At 33.5% G+C, this 19,636-nt stretch overlaps 3 protein-coding genes across 4 annotated transcripts; 1 reads left to right on the top strand and 2 right to left on the bottom strand.

The window, feature by feature from the left end:
* The first annotated feature begins 5,876 nt into the window (after nucleotides 1-5,876).
* LOC131600436 (gamma-glutamylcyclotransferase 2-1-like) lies at nucleotides 5,877-7,927 on the top strand. The gene is made up of 8 exons (XM_058872599.1): nucleotides 5,877-5,985; nucleotides 6,116-6,192; nucleotides 6,580-6,636; nucleotides 6,791-6,847; nucleotides 6,956-6,996; nucleotides 7,239-7,301; nucleotides 7,382-7,461; nucleotides 7,604-7,927. The coding sequence occupies exons 1-8, from the start codon at nucleotides 5,877-5,879 to the stop codon at nucleotides 7,852-7,854; spliced, it is 735 nt and encodes a 244-aa protein (XP_058728582.1). The 3' UTR covers nucleotides 7,855-7,927.
* Nucleotides 7,928-9,775: 1,848 nt separating this feature from the next.
* On the bottom strand, nucleotides 9,776-11,963 carry LOC131600435 (protein NRT1/ PTR FAMILY 1.2-like). The gene is made up of 4 exons (XM_058872598.1): nucleotides 11,785-11,963; nucleotides 11,462-11,679; nucleotides 10,831-11,381; nucleotides 9,776-10,723 (listed from the first exon to the last, which is right to left on the bottom strand). Exons 1-4 carry the CDS (start codon nucleotides 11,903-11,905, stop codon nucleotides 9,832-9,834), a joined length of 1,782 nt encoding a protein of 593 aa, XP_058728581.1. The 5' UTR covers nucleotides 11,906-11,963; the 3' UTR covers nucleotides 9,776-9,831.
* Nucleotides 11,964-16,654: 4,691 nt separating this feature from the next.
* Nucleotides 16,655-19,189, bottom strand: LOC131600434 (protein NRT1/ PTR FAMILY 1.2-like). Of its 2 annotated transcripts, XM_058872597.1 has the most exons (5): nucleotides 18,965-19,189; nucleotides 18,660-18,877; nucleotides 18,203-18,419; nucleotides 17,869-18,103; nucleotides 16,656-17,791 (listed from the first exon to the last, which is right to left on the bottom strand). In XM_058872597.1, the coding sequence occupies exons 1-5, from the start codon at nucleotides 19,083-19,085 to the stop codon at nucleotides 16,897-16,899; spliced, it is 1,686 nt and encodes a 561-aa protein (XP_058728580.1). In that variant the 5' UTR covers nucleotides 19,086-19,189; the 3' UTR covers nucleotides 16,656-16,896. The 2 variants fall into 2 exon arrangements, with proteins under 2 accessions (XP_058728579.1, XP_058728580.1); XM_058872596.1 differs by having other exon boundaries at nucleotides 16,655-17,791; nucleotides 17,869-18,419.
* Between the last annotated feature and the right edge of the window lie 447 nt (nucleotides 19,190-19,636).

The following is a 19,636-nucleotide window of genomic DNA, read 5'->3' as shown; positions in this document are numbered from 1 at the left end:
GAATTTTGTATCTCAAATAAAAATAATTGTTAATTGAAATAAAATATGTATTTTGGTAATAGTTTCTAGTGAGAAAATAGAAATATTGACATTTGAAAATAAGAATTTTGTGTTTCAAATAAATATAATGTTAACTAAAATAAAATAGGTATTTTGCTGATAGTGATCGGTGAGAAAAGTAGAAATTTTGACATTTTAAAATATTTTTTTTAATAATTATGAATAATTTTAACATTTGAAAATAATATTTTTAATAATTATGTTAATTCCATTTATTAATTTATTTATGTTTAGAAAATAAAAAATAAAAGAGAAAATTGAGAGAGAAAAATTAAAATGAAAGTGAAAATATTGGAGAGAGAATAATTTTTCTACTATTTTTTGTCTGCAATTTTAGTCTCTGCCGTCTATTTGCTCTAACGAAAGCTTACGTGACACGTCATGTGTCAAGCCACTTCACCTAAAGTCAACCGTTTGTTTGACTACAAAAAAATGTGTTAGATTGCGGGGTTACAAACCTCCATAAATTTAAGCTATGTTTGAATTGTTAGAACATAACGAAGTGGAGTGGAATGAAACATAACGGAGCAGAGTGAAGTGGAATATAACGGAACAAAGATCTCACTCCATTATTTAATTATTTTATTTAAAAGGTCTCATTCCATCACATAGACCCTAAATTGGATGAAAAAAAATGGGGAATTGGATTGAATAAAATGGATTCTATCATATTCCATTTCATTCCATCTATTATTTGGAAATCCAAACAATGGAATCTCATTTATTACCATATCATATCATATCATTTCATCTAATTCATTCTCATACCACCAATCTAAACATAGTATTTAGTGATTTTTTTCATGTTCATCTTGCTCTTCTTCTTCCTCTAACCCCATTTTCCACCTACATAAAATTGTTACAGCCTAAATCCTCTTACTGTCCATTAAATTGTTTCACCTAAATCATATTAAGTCCAATAACATTATGTGTTTATACTGCCACACAAAACAACCCAGATCATATTAAGTCCAGTAACATTGTGTGTTTATCCCCGTTCTAGTTCTTTTTTGAATTGACGGTGGCGACGATGATTTTTGATTCTGGTGAGGCAGTTTCTGCCATTTTGTTAGAATGTGAGGGTTCTTGTTCTCCTCTAATGAAAAATCGTATGCTTATGCAGTTGGTGTTCCTTTATGGCTCGATTCTGATTTTTAGGTGCAACATAATCCTTGACCATCTGCGAGGCACATTGGATCACATTGAGAGGTCTGTGAAAATTATCGCAATGAATTTCTTTATTCCTCCACGTCTATAAGCAGTGACACCCCACTTCCTAAAATTACTCTAGTTGATGTCTTTGTTACCGTAAGTATCGAGATTGAGATTAACCCAATCTGTCAAATCAACCTGCAAAAATTTGTTAGCAATACCCGAAAGAATAATGTTTATCCAAATCCACATGGCGATAGGGAAGTCACGAAAGGAATGGGTGGACGACTCCACACTCTACCACAATAGGGCACATAGCATCACTAGTTCTCTTTTTTTTTTCTTGTTCGCATTGGTGAGTAATCTATCTTGAGCAAGAAGCCAAATGAAATGTTGAACACGCTCCAGAACATTCAATTTCCAAATACTCTTCCAGTTAATATGACTACTATCATTTGTGGGTGCACAAAGAGACTTATATATAGCTTTGGTTGAATACTCGCCAACACTGGTTCCTTTAGTTATAAATTCATCTTCTTCATAATGGTCTCTAGTGGGTATACAAGCTTGAATGTTACCCTGAATCTCATTTGGCATCCAGACTTTAAGAATCTGCCAATTCCATTCACCATGGATATCAACTAGGTCACAAAGTTTGATGCGAGTAAGATGAGCAGGAATATGGATGTGTAGTTCCTCTATCGAAACTCCGAGATCCAACCAATTATCTCTCCAAGGATCAATATTCCTCCCATCTCCTATGCACCAACTTCCATTCGAGATAAGATGAGGTTCCATCTTCTTAATGCCTTTCCATAAACTTGAGTTAGCACCTTTATGATTAGGTTGATCAAGAGAACTATTTTGACTATATTTTCCCGTCAAAAACTTACGCCATAGATCATCGGACTTATGTTGTAGCTCCCACCCCGACTTCTTAATGCAAGCCTTATTCATATTGTCAAGTTTGTGAAGCCCTAGTCCACCTTCTTCAGAATTAGTAATTTTCTCCCAAATGACAACATGATGTTTCCTGCTAGTCTCAGAATTGCCCCAAATGAAATTCCTTTAGAGACTATGAATCTCCTCAATGCAATTTTTAGGAATCAAATTAGTCATCATGGTATAGACGGGAATGACTTCCATAACTCTTTGAGCCAATGTAACTCGACTCGCGAAGTAGAGATGATTGGATTTCCAACTCGCAAGCTTTGTTAATATTTGATCCAAGACATATTGATAACATTGCTTATGGAGTGCTTTCCCATTAATAGGCCCTCCTAATATTTTCCAAGATCAGTAGCAGTTTTGAAACTTGAAAAGAGTTTGTTATTTGTCTCTTTAGTTAAATTGTTGGAAAAAGTGATGCTTGTTTTCTCATTATTGACTTCCTGGCCAGACATGGAGCAGAAAGTTTGGAGAATTCTAGTGACACACTTCATTTGTTTCACCGTAGCCTCCCCTAAAGAGGAGAAGGTCGTCATTAAACATCAAATGGGACACCATGATCCCATGTATACCCAACCTATTGGTTCTCCAGTCTCCTTCATTAACTGCATGCATAATTAGATGAGAAAGTATTTCCATGCATAACACAAATATATAAAGGGAAATAGGATCTCCTTGCTAAATGTCGCGTTGAGGACGGAAGTAGGCAACCTTGCACCATTCCAATTCATGTTTGACTCCACACTAGTAATGTCGTTCAAGATAACATTAATCAAGTTGTCAAAAATATTAATCTTATTTAGCGTACGCTAGATGAATTCCCAACTAAGCTTGTCGTAAGCTTTCGATAAGTCGAATTTAATAACAAATCCTCCTTTCTTCCTTTTCATTTTATTCATGCTATGGAGAACCCCATTTCCAATGATAATGTTATCTTGGATTACCCTTTATGGAACAAACCCAAATTGGTTTAGAGAAATCAAATATGGCATATAATCTTTGAGTTTTTTGACCACCACTCTACTAACCACTTTGTAAATGGTATTGCAATGAGATATGGTACGATGAGACGCGATTTGGCTAACTCGCATATTGCTATTCAAAGGCAGTTTTCGCCACTTTTTAGGGGGTTCTGAAACCTGGAGATAAAGTGACGACTAAGGATATTCAAGGGGTGAATTTGGAGCACATTAGAGTTATTAGAGAGAAATTCTTCCATAGATTTTGATGATCAATGCTTATCAACTCGTGGTATTTATTAATTTGTCAATAAGTTGCTAAGTTTATCTATATTATGTCTTTTCGATATGAACCTTATTATTATTTTGTTGGATCATATGTCTGTTTGAGATTTGTTGAGTATGTTTAATCTTATTATATTATTTAAATTTTTCTTGAGTTTATGGCTTTTTGTCGCTTATGGGAGTATGAATTAATCTAGATACGTAAGGATTTCTGACCATTAGCCTACTTAAAATTTATTCAATGTTGTAATTAACTAGGGACAAGTAATTAGAAGTCATTGCTTATGAATTAACACACTTAGAATTGGCCTAATAAATTCAAGGATTATTGTATAAATTAGCGAGTTGCACACCAAGGAATTTGGTGTAGTGGTTTTGTTAATTCGCAGTGAGATAATAATTCAATTGAAACTCAATAAATGCACGGTTCATCTTGAATTCCATTCTTTTGATTTCTCATTTTAGAATCGATTTTCTCCCCACCCTAATTTTATTATTTATATTCGCACATAAGTTCCTTTTTAAATTACAACCCTCATGGAGACAATCTTTTTATTATTACTTCAACGTTATTGATACACTTGTCGTGAGGTCATTACTCGGTCATACAACAATAAGGGCTAGAGGGTCAACTATTTCAGACCTACCATAAAGGTCATCATCCGACCACTTAGAAGAATTTGTCATTCATCTAGAACCTTCTCAGCACAAGAATTATCCTAAAGAGGAACACATGTGATCCAATTCCCATATGCATATAACGGTTCTCCACATTTTACGCATAACGAATAGTGGGTTGTTATAATTGTTTCGCTATGTAAATAGTAGGTGCAAACCTTGTAGACCACTCCCAAAGATTTCAATTTCCAATCACTTTTCTCCCTCATATACTAACTTGAGCGTTAGAGTGCTAACCTTGTAGGTCAGACCACTCTCAGTCACACCAAAAGCTTAAATCCACTATAATTCTCCACAATTACCGATTCTCAATCTATTTCTAGTTTTGTAATAGAACACTAATTAAAGTAGATGTTGAATTCAAGTATGAGTGGTTAAATCTCACATCGATTAGAAATAGAGAAAATATTGGATATATAAAAGAAATCACTCATACATCCATTGTGTTATCATTTTAGATGAATATGTGGTGCCAAGGACTCTGGGATCCTAGACATTTAGCATATAGACACTCGTGACGGTCTTCGGACTCTCCAACAAGTGATATTAGATCCATGATTAGACTCGATGGGGAGGGGAGCGTCATAAATAAAAAATTAAAAATAAAATAAAATACACTTAAATGCAATTGTTGAAATTCAAAGGGGGTTGGTCGTAACATTTTCCCTTGATTGCTAGCACATCCGCGAGATTATGTAGTGTTTTAATGAAATGTGGTGCGTCTATAATTTACACTTTGGTTGTTTGTTGGCTGGGATGAAAACTAGTGATGTGAGTGAGATTGCTGAATTCAAATGTGAGTGATTAAATCTCATATTGATTAAAAAGATAAATGACTCATACACCTATTGAGTGGATATGTGACATCAATATTTTTTTATCATATACGTTTATTTTATTTTATTTTATTTTATTGACACTACCCGCCTCTCCTGAACATTCCAATAGTAGATACTCATTATATTTACTACTTGATATCCCTCAAATAAAAAGCCTGCCATAAACAAAAACAACATCTACTATTATAAAAAAAGTGTTTTTCCTTATCAAAAAAGTGGTTTTCCTAAAATTATCTATAACAAACAATCCCCTTATTTGCATGTATAGATTGAACGTAGACTATATCATCCTCTCCTTTCCTCATTTTCTCTTATTCACCAAAAACAAATATAATAGAATTAATGATAGTAAAAAATATTGATAAAAAGAAGAAGAAAGATAAAATATTAGAGAGATAGAGAAAAAAAAGCGAACGAGATAATTGAAGAGAATAAATTAAAGGAGAGGATCAAGTCCGTTCAACGTATCTTAATTCAAAATGATAATATTGTTAGGAAAAAGCACAACAAAAAGTTCTAAAATGATTTTCCATACTTACAAAAAATCCAAAAAAACTAAATTATATTTCACCCAAAAAAAACTAAATTATATAAGAACAAAAAAACTAAATTATATTTGACCAAAAAAAACTAAATTATATTTGACCAAAATTATGTACCTAAACACAAAGACAGGTTGATACATTATCAAACTAGTTTTTTAATTAAAAACTGAAGTAGTACCAAATTCTAACCACTACATCTGCTTGTTTTTGTTAATTTTTAATCAATATATTGAGACAAATTTCTCACTATAAATATGACATAGTTTGAATCTCTCCAATTGTATCAAAACAAGAGCAAATTAATCAACAAGTAATTTTTTTTGTTAATTTTGTATTTATTATTGTGATCACAATTTTATCTTCAAATAATATTTTGATTAATTTATTTATAAGGTGCAAAAAATACAACAATGGTGTTTTGGGTATTTGGCTATGGTTCATTGGTGTGGAATCCAGGTTTTGAATATGATGAGAAAGTTATTGGTTTTATTAAAGATTATCGACGTGTTTTTGATTTAGGTAATTAAATTAAATGCAAGTATGCAACCATTCATTCAACAATTTCAATTTCAACAGCTTTTTTTTCTGCATAATTTCTTTAAATTGGTATTAATTAATTTAATTTTTTAAAAATAATTTTATACTATAGCATGTATTGATCATCGAGGAACACCTGAAAATCCTGCAAGAACCTGCATGTTAGAGCCTAAAGAAGGAGCAATTTGCGTAAGTTTTATTATTATTATTATTATTATTATTATTATTATTATTATTATTATTATTATTCATTCATTTTGTAATTTTAAAATGGGTTTTTCTAACCTATGCAACCTTGCATAGGATAAGGGCAATTAATACATTATTTCCTTCCATATAAAGTATCATATTAATTATTATTTTTTTGAAAATAATCTTTTATATTTTCTCTCTCCCACCCAATTAATGGATCAACATAAATAATAATTAATATGATAATTTATATTTAAAAAGTGGTGTATTAATTGCCTTATCCTATGCAATGTTGCATAGGTAGGTTAGAAAAACCCTTTTAAAATAAATACTTTTGTATGTAAGTTTTGCCATTAAATTTTATTGAATAATTTTTTTTTCCAGTGGGGTGCTGCATTATGTGTTCGTGGAGGTCCTAAAAAGGAAAGAATGGTTATGGAGGTCATTATTCAATTTAATAAAGTTATTTATTTTTAAACTTGATTTTTAAGATGATATCAGAGTTTATCATAAACTTATCGTGTGATAAGATTCGATTAATAATTCTTGATCTAAACTCGTGTTTTTACCGTTTATGTTTTTCATGTTCGTGTAGTATTTGGAGCGGCGAGAATGTGAATATGATCAAAAGACTCTTGTAAGCTTCTACAAGGTGAGATTGTAATGTACTTAATTACCATGCAATAATCAAGTTTTATATCTTAATTTACTTCTAAATTTTTATAGCTGCTAAATTTTCTATTCTTGTTTGTGTTTTAAGGAAGGAGATTCATCAAAACCTGCTCTCACTGGAGTAGTACTGTAAGTTACCAGAAACTTTATTATGTAACAGCAAAAACCGGCTGTGACAAAACGGTATTGGAAGGTGCTGAATCCGATACTGTTATTTACAGTTTTTATGATGAAAAAGAAATTGTGGTTAATTTACACTGCAACGACCGCAATCAGTATTGCAATACATGTAGCGACTAAAATCGCGAAAGTCTATACGCTCCCTGCGACCGTTATTGAAAACCTTTCTAACACAGAACTTATATATGCAGATTCATATCCAGTAAAGAAAACAAGTACTACTTAGGACCAGCTCCGATAGAAGACATGTCTAGGTAAGTTTCCACATTTTCATGTGAAAGTGGTGTTCTTACTTTTGATTCCTTTCCTCTAATTTACATTTGTTCATATTCAGGCAAATAGCTACTGCTTATGGCCCTTGTGGAAACAATAGAGACTATGTTTTCCTTCTAGAAAAGGCCATGTATAATATCGGTAAGCCGTCGTCATTCGACATTTAAGAATCTATTTGGATTGACTTTGAGCTTATGAGTTTTATGAAAACTGCTTATGACATATCTACAAGCGGTTGATTTCGTAAGCTCTGTAGGCGGAACTAATACATTTTTGTGTGCAGGTCATGAAGATGACATGGTGATAGAACTGGCTAATGAAGTGAGGAAGGTAGTTGCAGTTCTGGACAAGAAAAAGCTGGTTGGAAGAGAACAACTTGCAACTCTTATCTCATCCAACTCTTCGATTTCCAAAACCCGTTATTCGGATATTGCGAAAAACAGAAGTACTATTAGCCAAAGATCACGCAAAAATTTTTTTCTTAAGCAATTGAATGTCATTTCATTCATTCACACATGGTTTGGATGGTTTTAATGTCACTTCCGTTGGTACGTGTTCGCTCGACAAGCCAGATGTCTATGTCACCTAGGCCTGTCACCCGACATGATTCCACCCATTAGTTTTTAACTCAAAGCAGTTGTATCAACAGCTGTTTGAGTTTAGATGTTAATATGAAAGTAACTTGTAATAAGTTCGATCATCTTGATCGAAATCATCTGTAATTATTTTCGATTCACATTTTGATTATCAAGTCAAGATATACTCGTGCGCATAGATCATACTTTTGTATTATAAATACAATAGTGAAATACACAGATATTTCGATTTATGATGTATGTAACTCCTTGTAATCAAATTTATCATCCTCCTTGACTTGTGAGGATTCAAGTTTTTCTTCGTGTTCATTGTTTTGGCTTGAAGAGTGGAAAATGAACTCAGAGTCACCATCATAAAGATTCCCGTCGACCACATAGGAATAACTCTAAGCAATGATTTCAGAGACTCCACCTGTCCTATTGTGCATAGGTTCCACGGATTTGAAATTGATCCATCTTGGTTTAAGTCCGTCTCATGATTTCTTATTACGCAAGCTTTGTTCAAAAACCTACATACAAAGAACATGTCTATTCACCCTAAAAATATTCATTATGCGAAAATCAAACGCTTCGTGCAATATTCATACCTCAAGCTATCGGAAGGGACCATAAGATCCGAATCACGGTGCAATATTCATACCTCAAGCTATCGGAAGGGACCATAAGATCCGAATCACGGTCTTGACAGTACCGATCAAAGTCGTGATTTTCATTTTGAGGCCGTGTTGCTACTGCTAAAATGTTTTAATTTCCGCTGTGATATGTTTAAGGTGTGAAAGATGTTTTATGTTGAGAATGTGCGACGCCCTTTTGGTGAAGTATACTCTATTTTGTTATAAATTGCGGTCGGGGTTTTTAGGTTGTTACAGTAACCAATTGATATATCATGTCAACCAGTTGCACTTTGCACTTTGCACTTTGTTGTTGTAGGTTGTGTTAGTCAATTTAGAAGGGGTGTAATCGGTGGACATAAAAGAGCAACTAATTACATGCACGTAAATTAGCTTTTTTTCAGTTAATAGGAGAATCATCAGAACCTGCTTTCATTGGAGTAGCACTGTAAGCTACAAGACACATGCTTTCATTGGAGTAGTACTGTAAGCTACAAGACACATGCTTTCATTGGAGTAGTACTGTAAGCTACCAGACACATGTACCGATTGAAATAGCAAAAGCTTTTATTCGACGGAAAGGCTATGTATAATATCGGTAAGTTGTCATAAATTTGACGCTTAAGAATCTGTTTAGATTGGCTTTCGCGAGTTTATGAAAACTGCTTATAACATGTCTAGAAGCGGTTTTCAGCTAGTTTTCGTAAGCTCTCTAGAAGCACCTAATAATACATTTTTGTGTGCAGGTCATATAAAGATGACATGGTGATAGAACTAGCTAATGAAGTGAGGAAGGTACTTGCAGTTTTGGACAAGAATAAGCTGGTTGGAAGAGAACAACTTGCAACTCTTATCTCATCCAACTCTCTGATTTCCAAAACCCGCATTCGGATATTGCGAAAAACAGAAGTACTATTAGCCAAAGATCACGCAACGACGTTTTTCTTAAGCAATTGAACATCATTTCATTCATTACCCATGATTTGGAAGGTTTTAATCTCACTTCCATCAGTACGTGTACACTCGACAAGCCGGATGTCCACTTCAGTAAGGCAAGTCGAACGGCAATATTCCACACCTTAGTTTTCAAACTCAAAACAGTTGCATCAACAACTGTTTGAGTTAAAGTTTAAGGGAGATGTTAAAATGAAAGTAAATTGTAATGAGTTCGATCATCTTGATCGAAATCATCTGTAATTATTTTCTATTTCTATTTTTGTTTATCAAGTCAAGATATACTCATACACATGGATCATACTCTTGTATTATAAATACAACAGTGAAAAATACACAGATATTTTGATTTATGATGTATACAACTCCGTGTTATCAAATTTATCGTCCTTTTTGTCTTCTGAAGCTTCAAGTTTTTCTCCGTGTTCGGGTCCATAAGCCCAACAAATAACAAGATAATAGAGGTAGTTGATCATACCTAAGAAAGCGAGTAACGCGTAATAGTAATTCAAATGGCCTCTGTTGATGTTAGTCGATAACCAGCTCTCATTTCCTCCGATACTAGTGACCTTGTCCACAATGTTCACAATCGCACTTGAAACTACATCGGCAGCAGCTAGTTCCAATGTGAATATGGCCATTGCGAAACTAGACATACTCTTAGGAAAATAAGTGTAGAAAAACTCAATTTGTCCAACTGGTGTGAAAGCCTCGCCTAATCCAAGCAAAACAAACTCGGGAACAAGCCATAAAGCCGACATGTTGATTATAGCGTTTGGTTGGTCTTCAAACCCTTGTTCAATGGCTGCATTTCGTCTCATGGTTTCGACGATAGATGCAATTGCTTTAGCTGCACATACAAACAGCATTCCTATCCCAATGCGGACTTTACAACTGAATCCTCTAGGCCGGCCTGCGTATTTTGCTAGTAGAGGTACTGCTATGCGGTCGTACGAAGGAATGACTATTGATAAGGTGAATATCATGATAAGATTGAACGATCCTGCTGGAAAATTGACTTTGCCGAATAATCTTCGGTTCATTGTTGTGGCTTGAAGAGTGGAAAACGAACTCTGAGTCGCCATCATAAAGATTCCTGTCGACCACATAGGAATGACTCTGAGCAAAGATTTCAGTGACTCCACCTGTTCTATTGTGCATAAGTTCCACGGATTCGAAATTGATCCATCTCGATTTAGGTCTCTCTCAGGATTTCTTATTACACAAGCTTTGTTCAAAAACCTACATAGGAATAACATGCTAATTCACCTTAGAAATATACATTAAGAGGATATAGACGCTTCATACAATATTCATAACTTATCGATGAGAACAAGCATAATCAGTACCTCAGGCTATCCGTAGGAACCATCAGATCCGAATCACGGCCTTGACAGTACCGATCACAGCCATGATCAGGAAGACTAAGCTTCCTGTTCTTTGCAGCCACAACAACTACCCTTATAAAATTAGTGAGTAAGCTCTCACTCGGCCTCACTTTGACATAAAACGGCGAACCAACAACAAAACTGAAAGCCGATATCAACATCAGCACTGCAGGTACTCCAAACCCAATTTTCCACCCTAAGTTTTCTTGAATGTAAGCTATCACGCTCAACGCGATAATGGTTGAAACTGCAATCGACGTATAATACCAATTAAAGTAACTATCCAAGATCCTACCATTATCAGAATTTTCCTTTACAGCCAGTTGATCTGCTCCAAAGGCTATAGAACAAGGTCTAACACAGCCAGCTCCGATCGAAATCAATCCTAAAGAAACAAACAAAACCGCTAGTTGAGATGATGTAGCGGAATCGAAGACTTGAACAACTGATGATGATAAACCAGAAGGTTTCAGCGCCGGGATCATTGCAGTTAACCACAAAATGGTTAAACCCTATGGAAGATAAGAAACATTAAAGCATCATCATATGAACATGATAAGAATCATTTGTCAATATCAGATGATGAACTTACAAGAAGGCTTGAGAGGGAACCAATGAAGATGACATTGAAGCGACCCAAGTAAGAATCAGAGAGAAAAGCACCAAAAATGGACAAGATATTAGACGTAGCAGACCAAGTATAAAGAACATTAGTAGCTTTAGGAATAGCCATGTTATAATCATTTATCAGGTATAATATCATGTTGGGCATTATTCCATAACTTGCCACTTTCTCAAAACACTCATTCACTGTCACACCACAAACAAACAAAACATCCAAAAGGGTCATCAAATATACAAAAACATCATCAAAAAACATCTACCTTAAAAGTCATAGAAATAATGAGACAGTACCTATGATGAAGGGCATGGTTCTGAAACCACCTTTTCTGGGTTGAGAAGAAGAAGAAGATGATGAAGAGACTTCATTTTGTATGAGTTTCTCATTTGTGGCATCAAGGTTAGTGTACTCCATTGCTCTACTTTTTTTGGATGAAAATAAAAATGAAAGTCTTGAAGAAAATAGAAGAGATAGCTATAGCTTGTGATTTTTTTATTGATGATTAGATTGGAAATATCATACCACGCAGTGCACGAGTTGAATTTAAAATAATAAATTTATCAAATCAATATTATTATTTCCAAGAAGCAAAATGTCACTCAACGTGGATCATATAGATTGAATCAATATTGATAATATTAATATGTCACCCCATGATACTTGGAAGAGAGAGTAATAAACTAGTATTATTTTTTGCTGTGGAATATTATTAAATTACTAATTAATATAAATATATGGAAATGATGTATTGGTGTGGCCAATATGGTTAGAGTTTGGAATGGTGAAAATAATTGATTAATTGAGGGAGAACGTGATAGAGAATTAGAGAGAGTAATTGAGATTCAAAAATAATAATTCTTTTATTATGAGATATTCTAAGAATATTTATAAGATACTCTAAGAGTACTTATACGCAACACAAGATAATGTACAAATTAACTAATAAATTAGATGTATCTCTCCATGATGCGCGGATTTACATTTTAATTTGTGTAATTAAATTTAAAAGAGTCATAATAAAAATTAATTTTTAGAGAAACAGTGTGTTTTAAAATCGATATGTTGGATATATATGTTAACCAATAATTTTATAAATGTATATAAAATTATTTGAAGGTTGTGGAATTTTAAGTTTTATGAATGAATGAATTATTTTTATATTTATGTAATTTTCAACATAATAATGTGTTAAAATATTTTAGTAGTTTTTTAAAATATCTTACACAAATAATTATCGATAAAATGAATATTGTTATTAGATAAATATGGTAAGCTTCCAAATTTAAAAATTGTTGACAAAATCGTAAATAATAGTTAAAGCTCAATGCATAAAAATATCAATATTAATCTTTAAATATTGTTTTATTCGAAAATAAAATTTATCTTGTAATTATTTTAATTATTTATGTATGTAATTGTGAGAATTATGTTTTTTTTCTTTCTGACATCATACATCTATAGTACTGTAGCACATTCTTTAGTGGATTTATGGGATACAATTAAAGTTTTTACATCGATTACGACCTATCAACCAGTGTTTTAAAAACCGGACCGGTCATCGAATCGGTGAGGGTACTGGGTCACTGGTTTATCGGTCGAACCACTGGGTTACTGGTCGAACCGCACGACCAAACCGGATTAAACCGGATAACTCGGTTGAATAGACCTGTCATTATATAGATATAAAACCGGTCGAACCAGATGATTGAGTCTCTAAAAAATATAACTAGCTTTTAAATTTTTTAAAAATATCATATCATAAATTCACAATTTCATAACTTAAATTCAAATTTTAAACAAAGGTATCACACATAACAAAATAGTAAAAAATTACAAAGTCTAATTGCAAACAAAGTCTAATTACAACATAATCTAATTGAATAATTTATAACAAAATAACTCTAATGTGTACCAAATTTAATTTAAAATAGGATCCTCCTAAAAAGAAAATCAAATAAAATTCAATATGTTTATGTTATTTAACAAAATTTATTAGCAAAGATAACAAATAGACAATAAAGTTTTTAATTTGTCACTAACGAAAAAAATTATGTGAGAATGCTATTTAAGTAATACACTACTAAATATATTAAAAAAAAAGTTTAAAAGAAAGTTTAAAAGAAATGTTAAAAAAAAAGTTTAAAAAAAAAATTAAAAAAAAAAGTTAAAAAAAAAAGAAGCAATTAAACCGCCGGTTTTTCGGTTTTCCCGGTTCCCACCGTTTGATGGCATACCCGATCTGACTATTGAACCAGGCCGGTTCCCGATTCGACCGGTCCGACCGTCCAGTCCGGTCCGGTTTTTAAAACACTATCAACTATGCAAATATTTACTAGATCATAATCAATTACTAGGTCTCTATGATCAATTACCAAGCAAATTTCAGCTCATAATCATTACATAAGTGTAATCAAATGCAAACTGAGTTTTTCTTACATAATTAATTATTAAGATTTCCTAATATATTATGATTTGATTTTAAATGTTTTGGTCTAATTCAAAATTATTTTCATAATAAGTTTTGAAAAGTGATAAAATTTTGAAAAAGAATTTTTTGAAGTGTATGTACGATGAAATTGCATTGTAATTGGTGTTATTTTATTTCGAAGTTCTATCTAAATTTGATATGTGTGTAATTTGATTTATAACATATTTGTAATTCATTTATAAGTTGATCATTTTATTTATCTGTTTAGACATGTACCTTGAGATACTCTTATTTTTAATGTATTAGATATGGACCCATGATTATGTGTATTTTAGCCTATGCAAGTTGATGCAAGTCAAAATGTTGAGTGTAGCTTGAATCACAAGTTACAATACTTAAATTAAGGTTTTTGTGAAGTTTGATTCGAATCAGACATGTTATGATTTGAATCAAACACTTCCTTGAAAGTTTAGAATTTGGTTCTGCCTCCTTGATTCAAATCAAGAAAGTGTGTAATTCAAGTCAAATCACTTCTTGACTACAATCACAAGCTATTTGATTCGAATTATGTGAATCAAAATGTTCTTTAAAATCAATTGTGATTTGAATCGTGCTTTAGTGTGACTCGAATCACAAACACATAACATGACTCAAATCAAAATAGCAAATTCTCCACTTTACTATTGTTGATTCAAATCATTATCTCTTTGATTTTAATTATAACCTCATGATTTAACTCGAACCATCATGTGCCTTTATTCACCTTTTTGTGTCTAATACCTAGTACCTATTTAAACCTTTTTTTGGAGTTAGTTGGTTAGTTAGTTAATTGATTGATGAGAGTTGGTCAATTAAATTAGATTTATTAACCCATGATATTCACCAAGAACCAAATACTCTATTTGTCAAGAATCTTGAGAGAAGCCGTGAAAGTTAATTCATTCACAAACACAACTCCTTGATTTAGCCTTGTGAAAAACTTTTTAGAATGTTGATGTTATGAGAGTTTGTAGTTGTGTTGTGTAAGATCTTTTACATATTATTTATCATCTTCAACCTTATAACAAGAAACCATTGTTGTGGTGCTCAACTCTAAAGATTGAGTGTGAGAGGTAGATTCAAGGTACACTAGGGAATCTAATGTCTTTTTTTGAAATTTTTTATGTGTATTAGGAGAAAGAATCACTTCTTTTCCAAAATATACGATGGCTCTTATCAAGCAAGAGAAGAGTTTCTCTATACTCCATGGAAAACATTGGTGGAACTGAATAAAGGTTTCTGCAAAACAAAGTTGGGAGTTATTCAATCATTCTTAGTTAAAACTATCGCTCAGACAATCTTCATCAAATTTGATTAAAGGTTGTTGTAGAAGTGAAGCTTAGAGAAGGATTATTGTGTCTAACAAGTGTGATGGATCGAGATCATTGAGGAAAGATTCACCAACAGTATACATGTTTAAACAAATGTAAAAATGATAAGGGGGAGCTAATCCTATGGGCTAGCAAATGGGCTTTGAAATAATCGATCTGACCATCTGGTCCAACATTCACTATATAAACCCATCAACATCCCACTGTAGTTTTTTCTGGAGGTAAAGTAATAATGTCCCAAGTTAAGTTTGAATGCAATGCAACCCTTTCTTTCACCATCGCCTGAAGCCAACTAGGAGCAGTCATAGCTTCACCTATAGACTTAGGAATAGACACAGAATCCAGAGCAGAAACAAAAGAGACATAGAAAGTAGAGAGACAATCATAATTTAAAATACAAGCATATTTAGGATTAGGATTATGAGACCGAATACATTTTGTGTTGCTATTGTAAAGTCAAGTTTAGCCGACGTAAGTAGAGGAGCGGTTGGAGCAAGTGATGGTGTTGATGGATCAATATCATCACTTACCTGAACGCATGAGGTTTCCATCACGCGTATACCAGCAATGGAACTCTAATGGATATAATGAATGTGGGGATGATGGAAGGGATATCTTGAACATCTGAAGTACAATTATCATTAGGTGACAAAGAGGCAAAGAAGAATGGGGAAGTTTCAAAGAATGTGACATCGGAAGAAACAATGTATCGTTAAAGTTGGGAACAAAAACAATGATATCATTTTTGTATACGCGAATAGCCTAGAAAAATGCATTTGAGAGATCTGGCAGGAAGTTTGTCTTTACTTGGACTCAGGTCGTGAATAAAGCACGTGCAACCAAAGACGCGCAGAGGAAGGGGTAGAGATCATATCGCAAATTCAAGATAGAGTATGTAATCCGATCTTGAAGGACCGATGAAGGCATTCAGTTGATAAGGTGACAAGCTGTGAGAAGAGCATCACTCTAAAAACGAGAAGGGACATTGTGGTGAAGTAAAAGAGTCTGTGCATTTTCAACTAAATGACTATTCTTTTGTTCAGCGACACCATTTTGTTATGGTGTGTAAGCACATAATGATTGATAAATAATCTCCTGTGATGTTAAAAAAGATTAAAATTGGAATGTCATATATTCATGAGCATTATCGGCGTGTAAAATTTTAATGGAAGTGTCAAACTGCGTTTTTAATTTCGGCATAAAATTCTTAGAATTTATGAAAATCATCTGACTGATTTTTCATTAATAATAATCAAGTACATCGTGAAAAATGATCAAAAAACGTTTTGTTAAGTACCGCGAAAACTATCGCGACAAAACAGTATCATAAGGTGTTGTTGATACTTATACTATTATTCACAGTTTTTATGATGAAAAAAATTATAATTAATTTGCACAACGACGACCGCAATCAGTATTGCAACATCTATACCAACTGAAAACGCGAAAGTCTTTACGCGACCGCAAGACTTTCTAACCCATAAGACAAGTTACTATATGCAGATTCATATCCACTAAAGAAAAGAAATACTACTAAGGACCATTTTGTTTATCAAGTTAAGATATACTTGTATTAATACAACAGTGAAATACACAGATACTTCGGTTTATGATGTATGCAACTCCCTGTAATCAAATTTATCATCCTCCTTTCCTTTTGAAGCTTCAAGTTTTTCTCCGTGTTCGGGTCTATAATAAGCCCGACAAATAACAAGAAAATAGAGGTAGTTAATCATACCTAAGAAAGCGTGTAGCGCGTAATGGTAGTTCAGATGGCCCTTGTTGATGTTAGTCGATAACCAGCTCTCGTTTCCTCCGATGATACTGACCTTGTCCACAATGCTCACAAGCATACTCGAAACTACATCACCGCCAGCTAGTTCCAATGTGAAAATAGCCATTGCGAAACTCGACATACTCTTGGAGAAATAAGTGTAGAAAAACTCAACAAATGCAACTGGCATGAAAGCCTCGCCCAACCCAAGCAAAACGAACTCCGGAACAAGCCATAAAGCCGACATGTTGATTACCGCATTTGGTTGGTCCTCAAACCCTTGTTCAATGGCTGCCTTTCGTCTCACGGTTTCGACAATAGCTGCTATTGCTTTAGCTGCACATATAAACAACATTCCTATCCCAATGCGGACTTTACAACTGAACCCTCTAGGCCGGCCTGTGTATTTCGCTAGTAGAGGTACTGCTATACGGTCGTACGAAGGAATGACTATTGATAAGGTGAATACCATGATAAGATTAAACGATCCTGCAGGAAAATTGAAATTACCGAATAACCTTCGGTTCATTGTTTTGGCTTGAAGAGTGGAAAATGAAGTTTGAGTTGCCATCATAAAGATTCCCGTCGACCACATAGGAATAACTCTAAGCAATGATTTCAGTGACTCCACCTGTCCTATTGTGCATAGGTTCCACGGATTTGAAACTGATCCATCTGAGTTTAAGTCCGTCTCATGATTTCTTATTACGCAAGCTTTGTTCAAAAACCTACATACGAAGAACATGTTAATTCATGCGTCTTGCGATATACATAACTTATCGATGAGAACGAGAATAATCAGTACCTCAGGCTATCGGTAGGAACCATCAGATCCGAATCACGGCCTTGACAGTACTGATCAAAGCCATGATCAGGAAGACTATGCTTTCTGTACTTTATGGCCACAACAACTACTCTTATAAAATTAGTGAGTAAGCTCTCACTCGGCCTCCCTTTGACATAAAACGGTGAACCAACAACGAAACTGATAGCCGATATCAACATTAGAAAAGCAGGTACTCCAAGCCCAATTTTCCATCCTAAGTTTTCTTGAATGTAAGCAATCACACTAAATGCAATAATGGTTGAAACTGCAATTGATGTATAAAACCAATTAAAGTAACTATCCAAGATCCTACCATCATCGGAATTTTCCTTAATAGCTAATTGATCTGCTCCAAAGGCTATAGAACAAGGTCTAACACAACCAGCTCCGATCGAAATCAATCCTAAGGAAACGAACAAAACTGCTAGTTGAGATGATGTAGCAGAATCCAAGACATGGATTAGCGACGATGATTCACCGGAGGGTTTCAGCGCCGGGACCATTGCAGTAAACCATAAAATGGTTAAACCCTGTGGAAGATAAGAAACAATAAAGCATCATCATCAAAGGCGTCTCAATTTTTCGAAGGGCCTATATAAATTAGTTGTTATTTAACCATGACAAAATAAATAGAGGCTCTATTTTACTATAATTTAACTGTGACAAATTTTAGATTATGCGGTAGTCCACTTGGCACACCCTTAAAGACGGTCCTGATGATCAGAGCAACATGATAAGAATCATTTGCCAAAATCAGATTATGAACTTACAAGAAGGCTTGAGAGGGAACCAATGAAGATGACATTGAAGCGACCCAAGTAAGAATCAGAGAGAAAAGCACCAAAAATGGACAAGATATTAGACATAGCAGACCAAGTATAAAGAAAATTAGTAGCTTTAGGAATAGGCATGTTATAATCATCTCTCAAGTACAATATCATGTTTGGCATTATTCCAAAACTTGCCACTCTTTCAAAACACTCATTCACTGTCACAAACAAAGAAAACATTCAAAAGGGTCATAAAATATATAAAAACATAAACAAAAAACATTAAGGATAGAATGAGACAGTACCTATGATAAAGGGCATGGTTCTGAAACCACCTTTTCTGGGTTGAGAAGAAGAAGAAGAAGATGAAGAGATGTCATTTTGTATGAGTTTCTCATTTGTGGCATCAAGGTTTGTGTACTCCATTACTTAGATTTGCTAGCTACTTTTTTGGATGAAAGTAAAAATGAAACTCAGAAAATAGAAGAGAGATAGCTATAGCTGGTGAGTGTGAGAGTTGAGCTAGGATTCTTTTGTTGACAATTAGATTTGAAATATATTATCGTTCCGCGCTGAGCACGAGTTGAATTTAAAAGAAGAAATCAATATTATTATATTATTATTTCCAAGAAGACTGAACATGGAGCATATAGATCAATTGAATAATTTGATAATTTTTTTTTAATCAAATAATTTAGTTGCTGAATTCAGAATTTTTTTTTTTCAAATAACTAATTTTTTTAAAAAAATTACATATATAATCAAACTTTCAAATTAATTACATAAATAGTCATTTTTTTACTATTTTAACCCATTGTCGCCACTTGCATTGGCAAATTGTAAATTGGCAGTTTAAAATCCCCGCAAATATATTTTTTTAGAGCAAGTCGCCACTTGCATTGGTGACTACACTTAAATTTTAATTTTTTTTAAATTGTGGGGGTTCAAAACCGCCGCAAATTTACAAAAATTTAAAA

This window comes from Vicia villosa, linkage group LG4 (assembly GCF_029867415.1).
Source record: "Vicia villosa cultivar HV-30 ecotype Madison, WI linkage group LG4, Vvil1.0, whole genome shotgun sequence".
NCBI classification, from domain to species: Eukaryota; Viridiplantae; Streptophyta; class Magnoliopsida; order Fabales; family Fabaceae; genus Vicia; species Vicia villosa.
This window is presented reverse-complemented; position numbering and strand designations above follow the sequence as displayed.

Bases quoted from the DNA above. Each gene is read 5' to 3' on its own strand.
- LOC131600434 (XM_058872596.1), bottom strand. From the start codon at position 19,085: ATGGAGTACACAAACCTTGATGCCACAAATGAGAAACTCATACAAAAT. The intron at 18,878-18,964 runs GTACTGTCTCAT...TGTTTGTGACAG, and splicing joins AACCATGCCCTTTATCATAG to TGAATGAGTGTTTTGAAAGA. The intron at 17,792-17,868 runs GTACTGATTATT...CTTCGTATGTAG, and splicing joins GTTCCTACCGATAGCCTGAG to GTTTTTGAACAAAGCTTGCG.
- LOC131600436 (XM_058872599.1), top strand. From the start codon at position 5,877: ATGGTGTTTTGGGTATTTGGCTATGGTTCATTGGTGTGGAATCCAGGT. The intron at 5,986-6,115 runs GTAATTAAATTA...TTTATACTATAG, and splicing joins TCGACGTGTTTTTGATTTAG to CATGTATTGATCATCGAGGA. The intron at 6,848-6,955 runs GTGAGATTGTAA...TTGTGTTTTAAG, and splicing joins CTCTTGTAAGCTTCTACAAG to GAAGGAGATTCATCAAAACC.
- LOC131600435 (XM_058872598.1), bottom strand. From the start codon at position 11,905: ATGGAGTACACTAACCTTGATGCCACAAATGAGAAACTCATACAAAAT. The intron at 11,680-11,784 runs GTACTGTCTCAT...GTGGTGTGACAG, and splicing joins AACCATGCCCTTCATCATAG to TGAATGAGTGTTTTGAGAAA. The intron at 10,724-10,830 runs GTACTGATTATG...ATTCCTATGTAG, and splicing joins GTTCCTACGGATAGCCTGAG to GTTTTTGAACAAAGCTTGTG.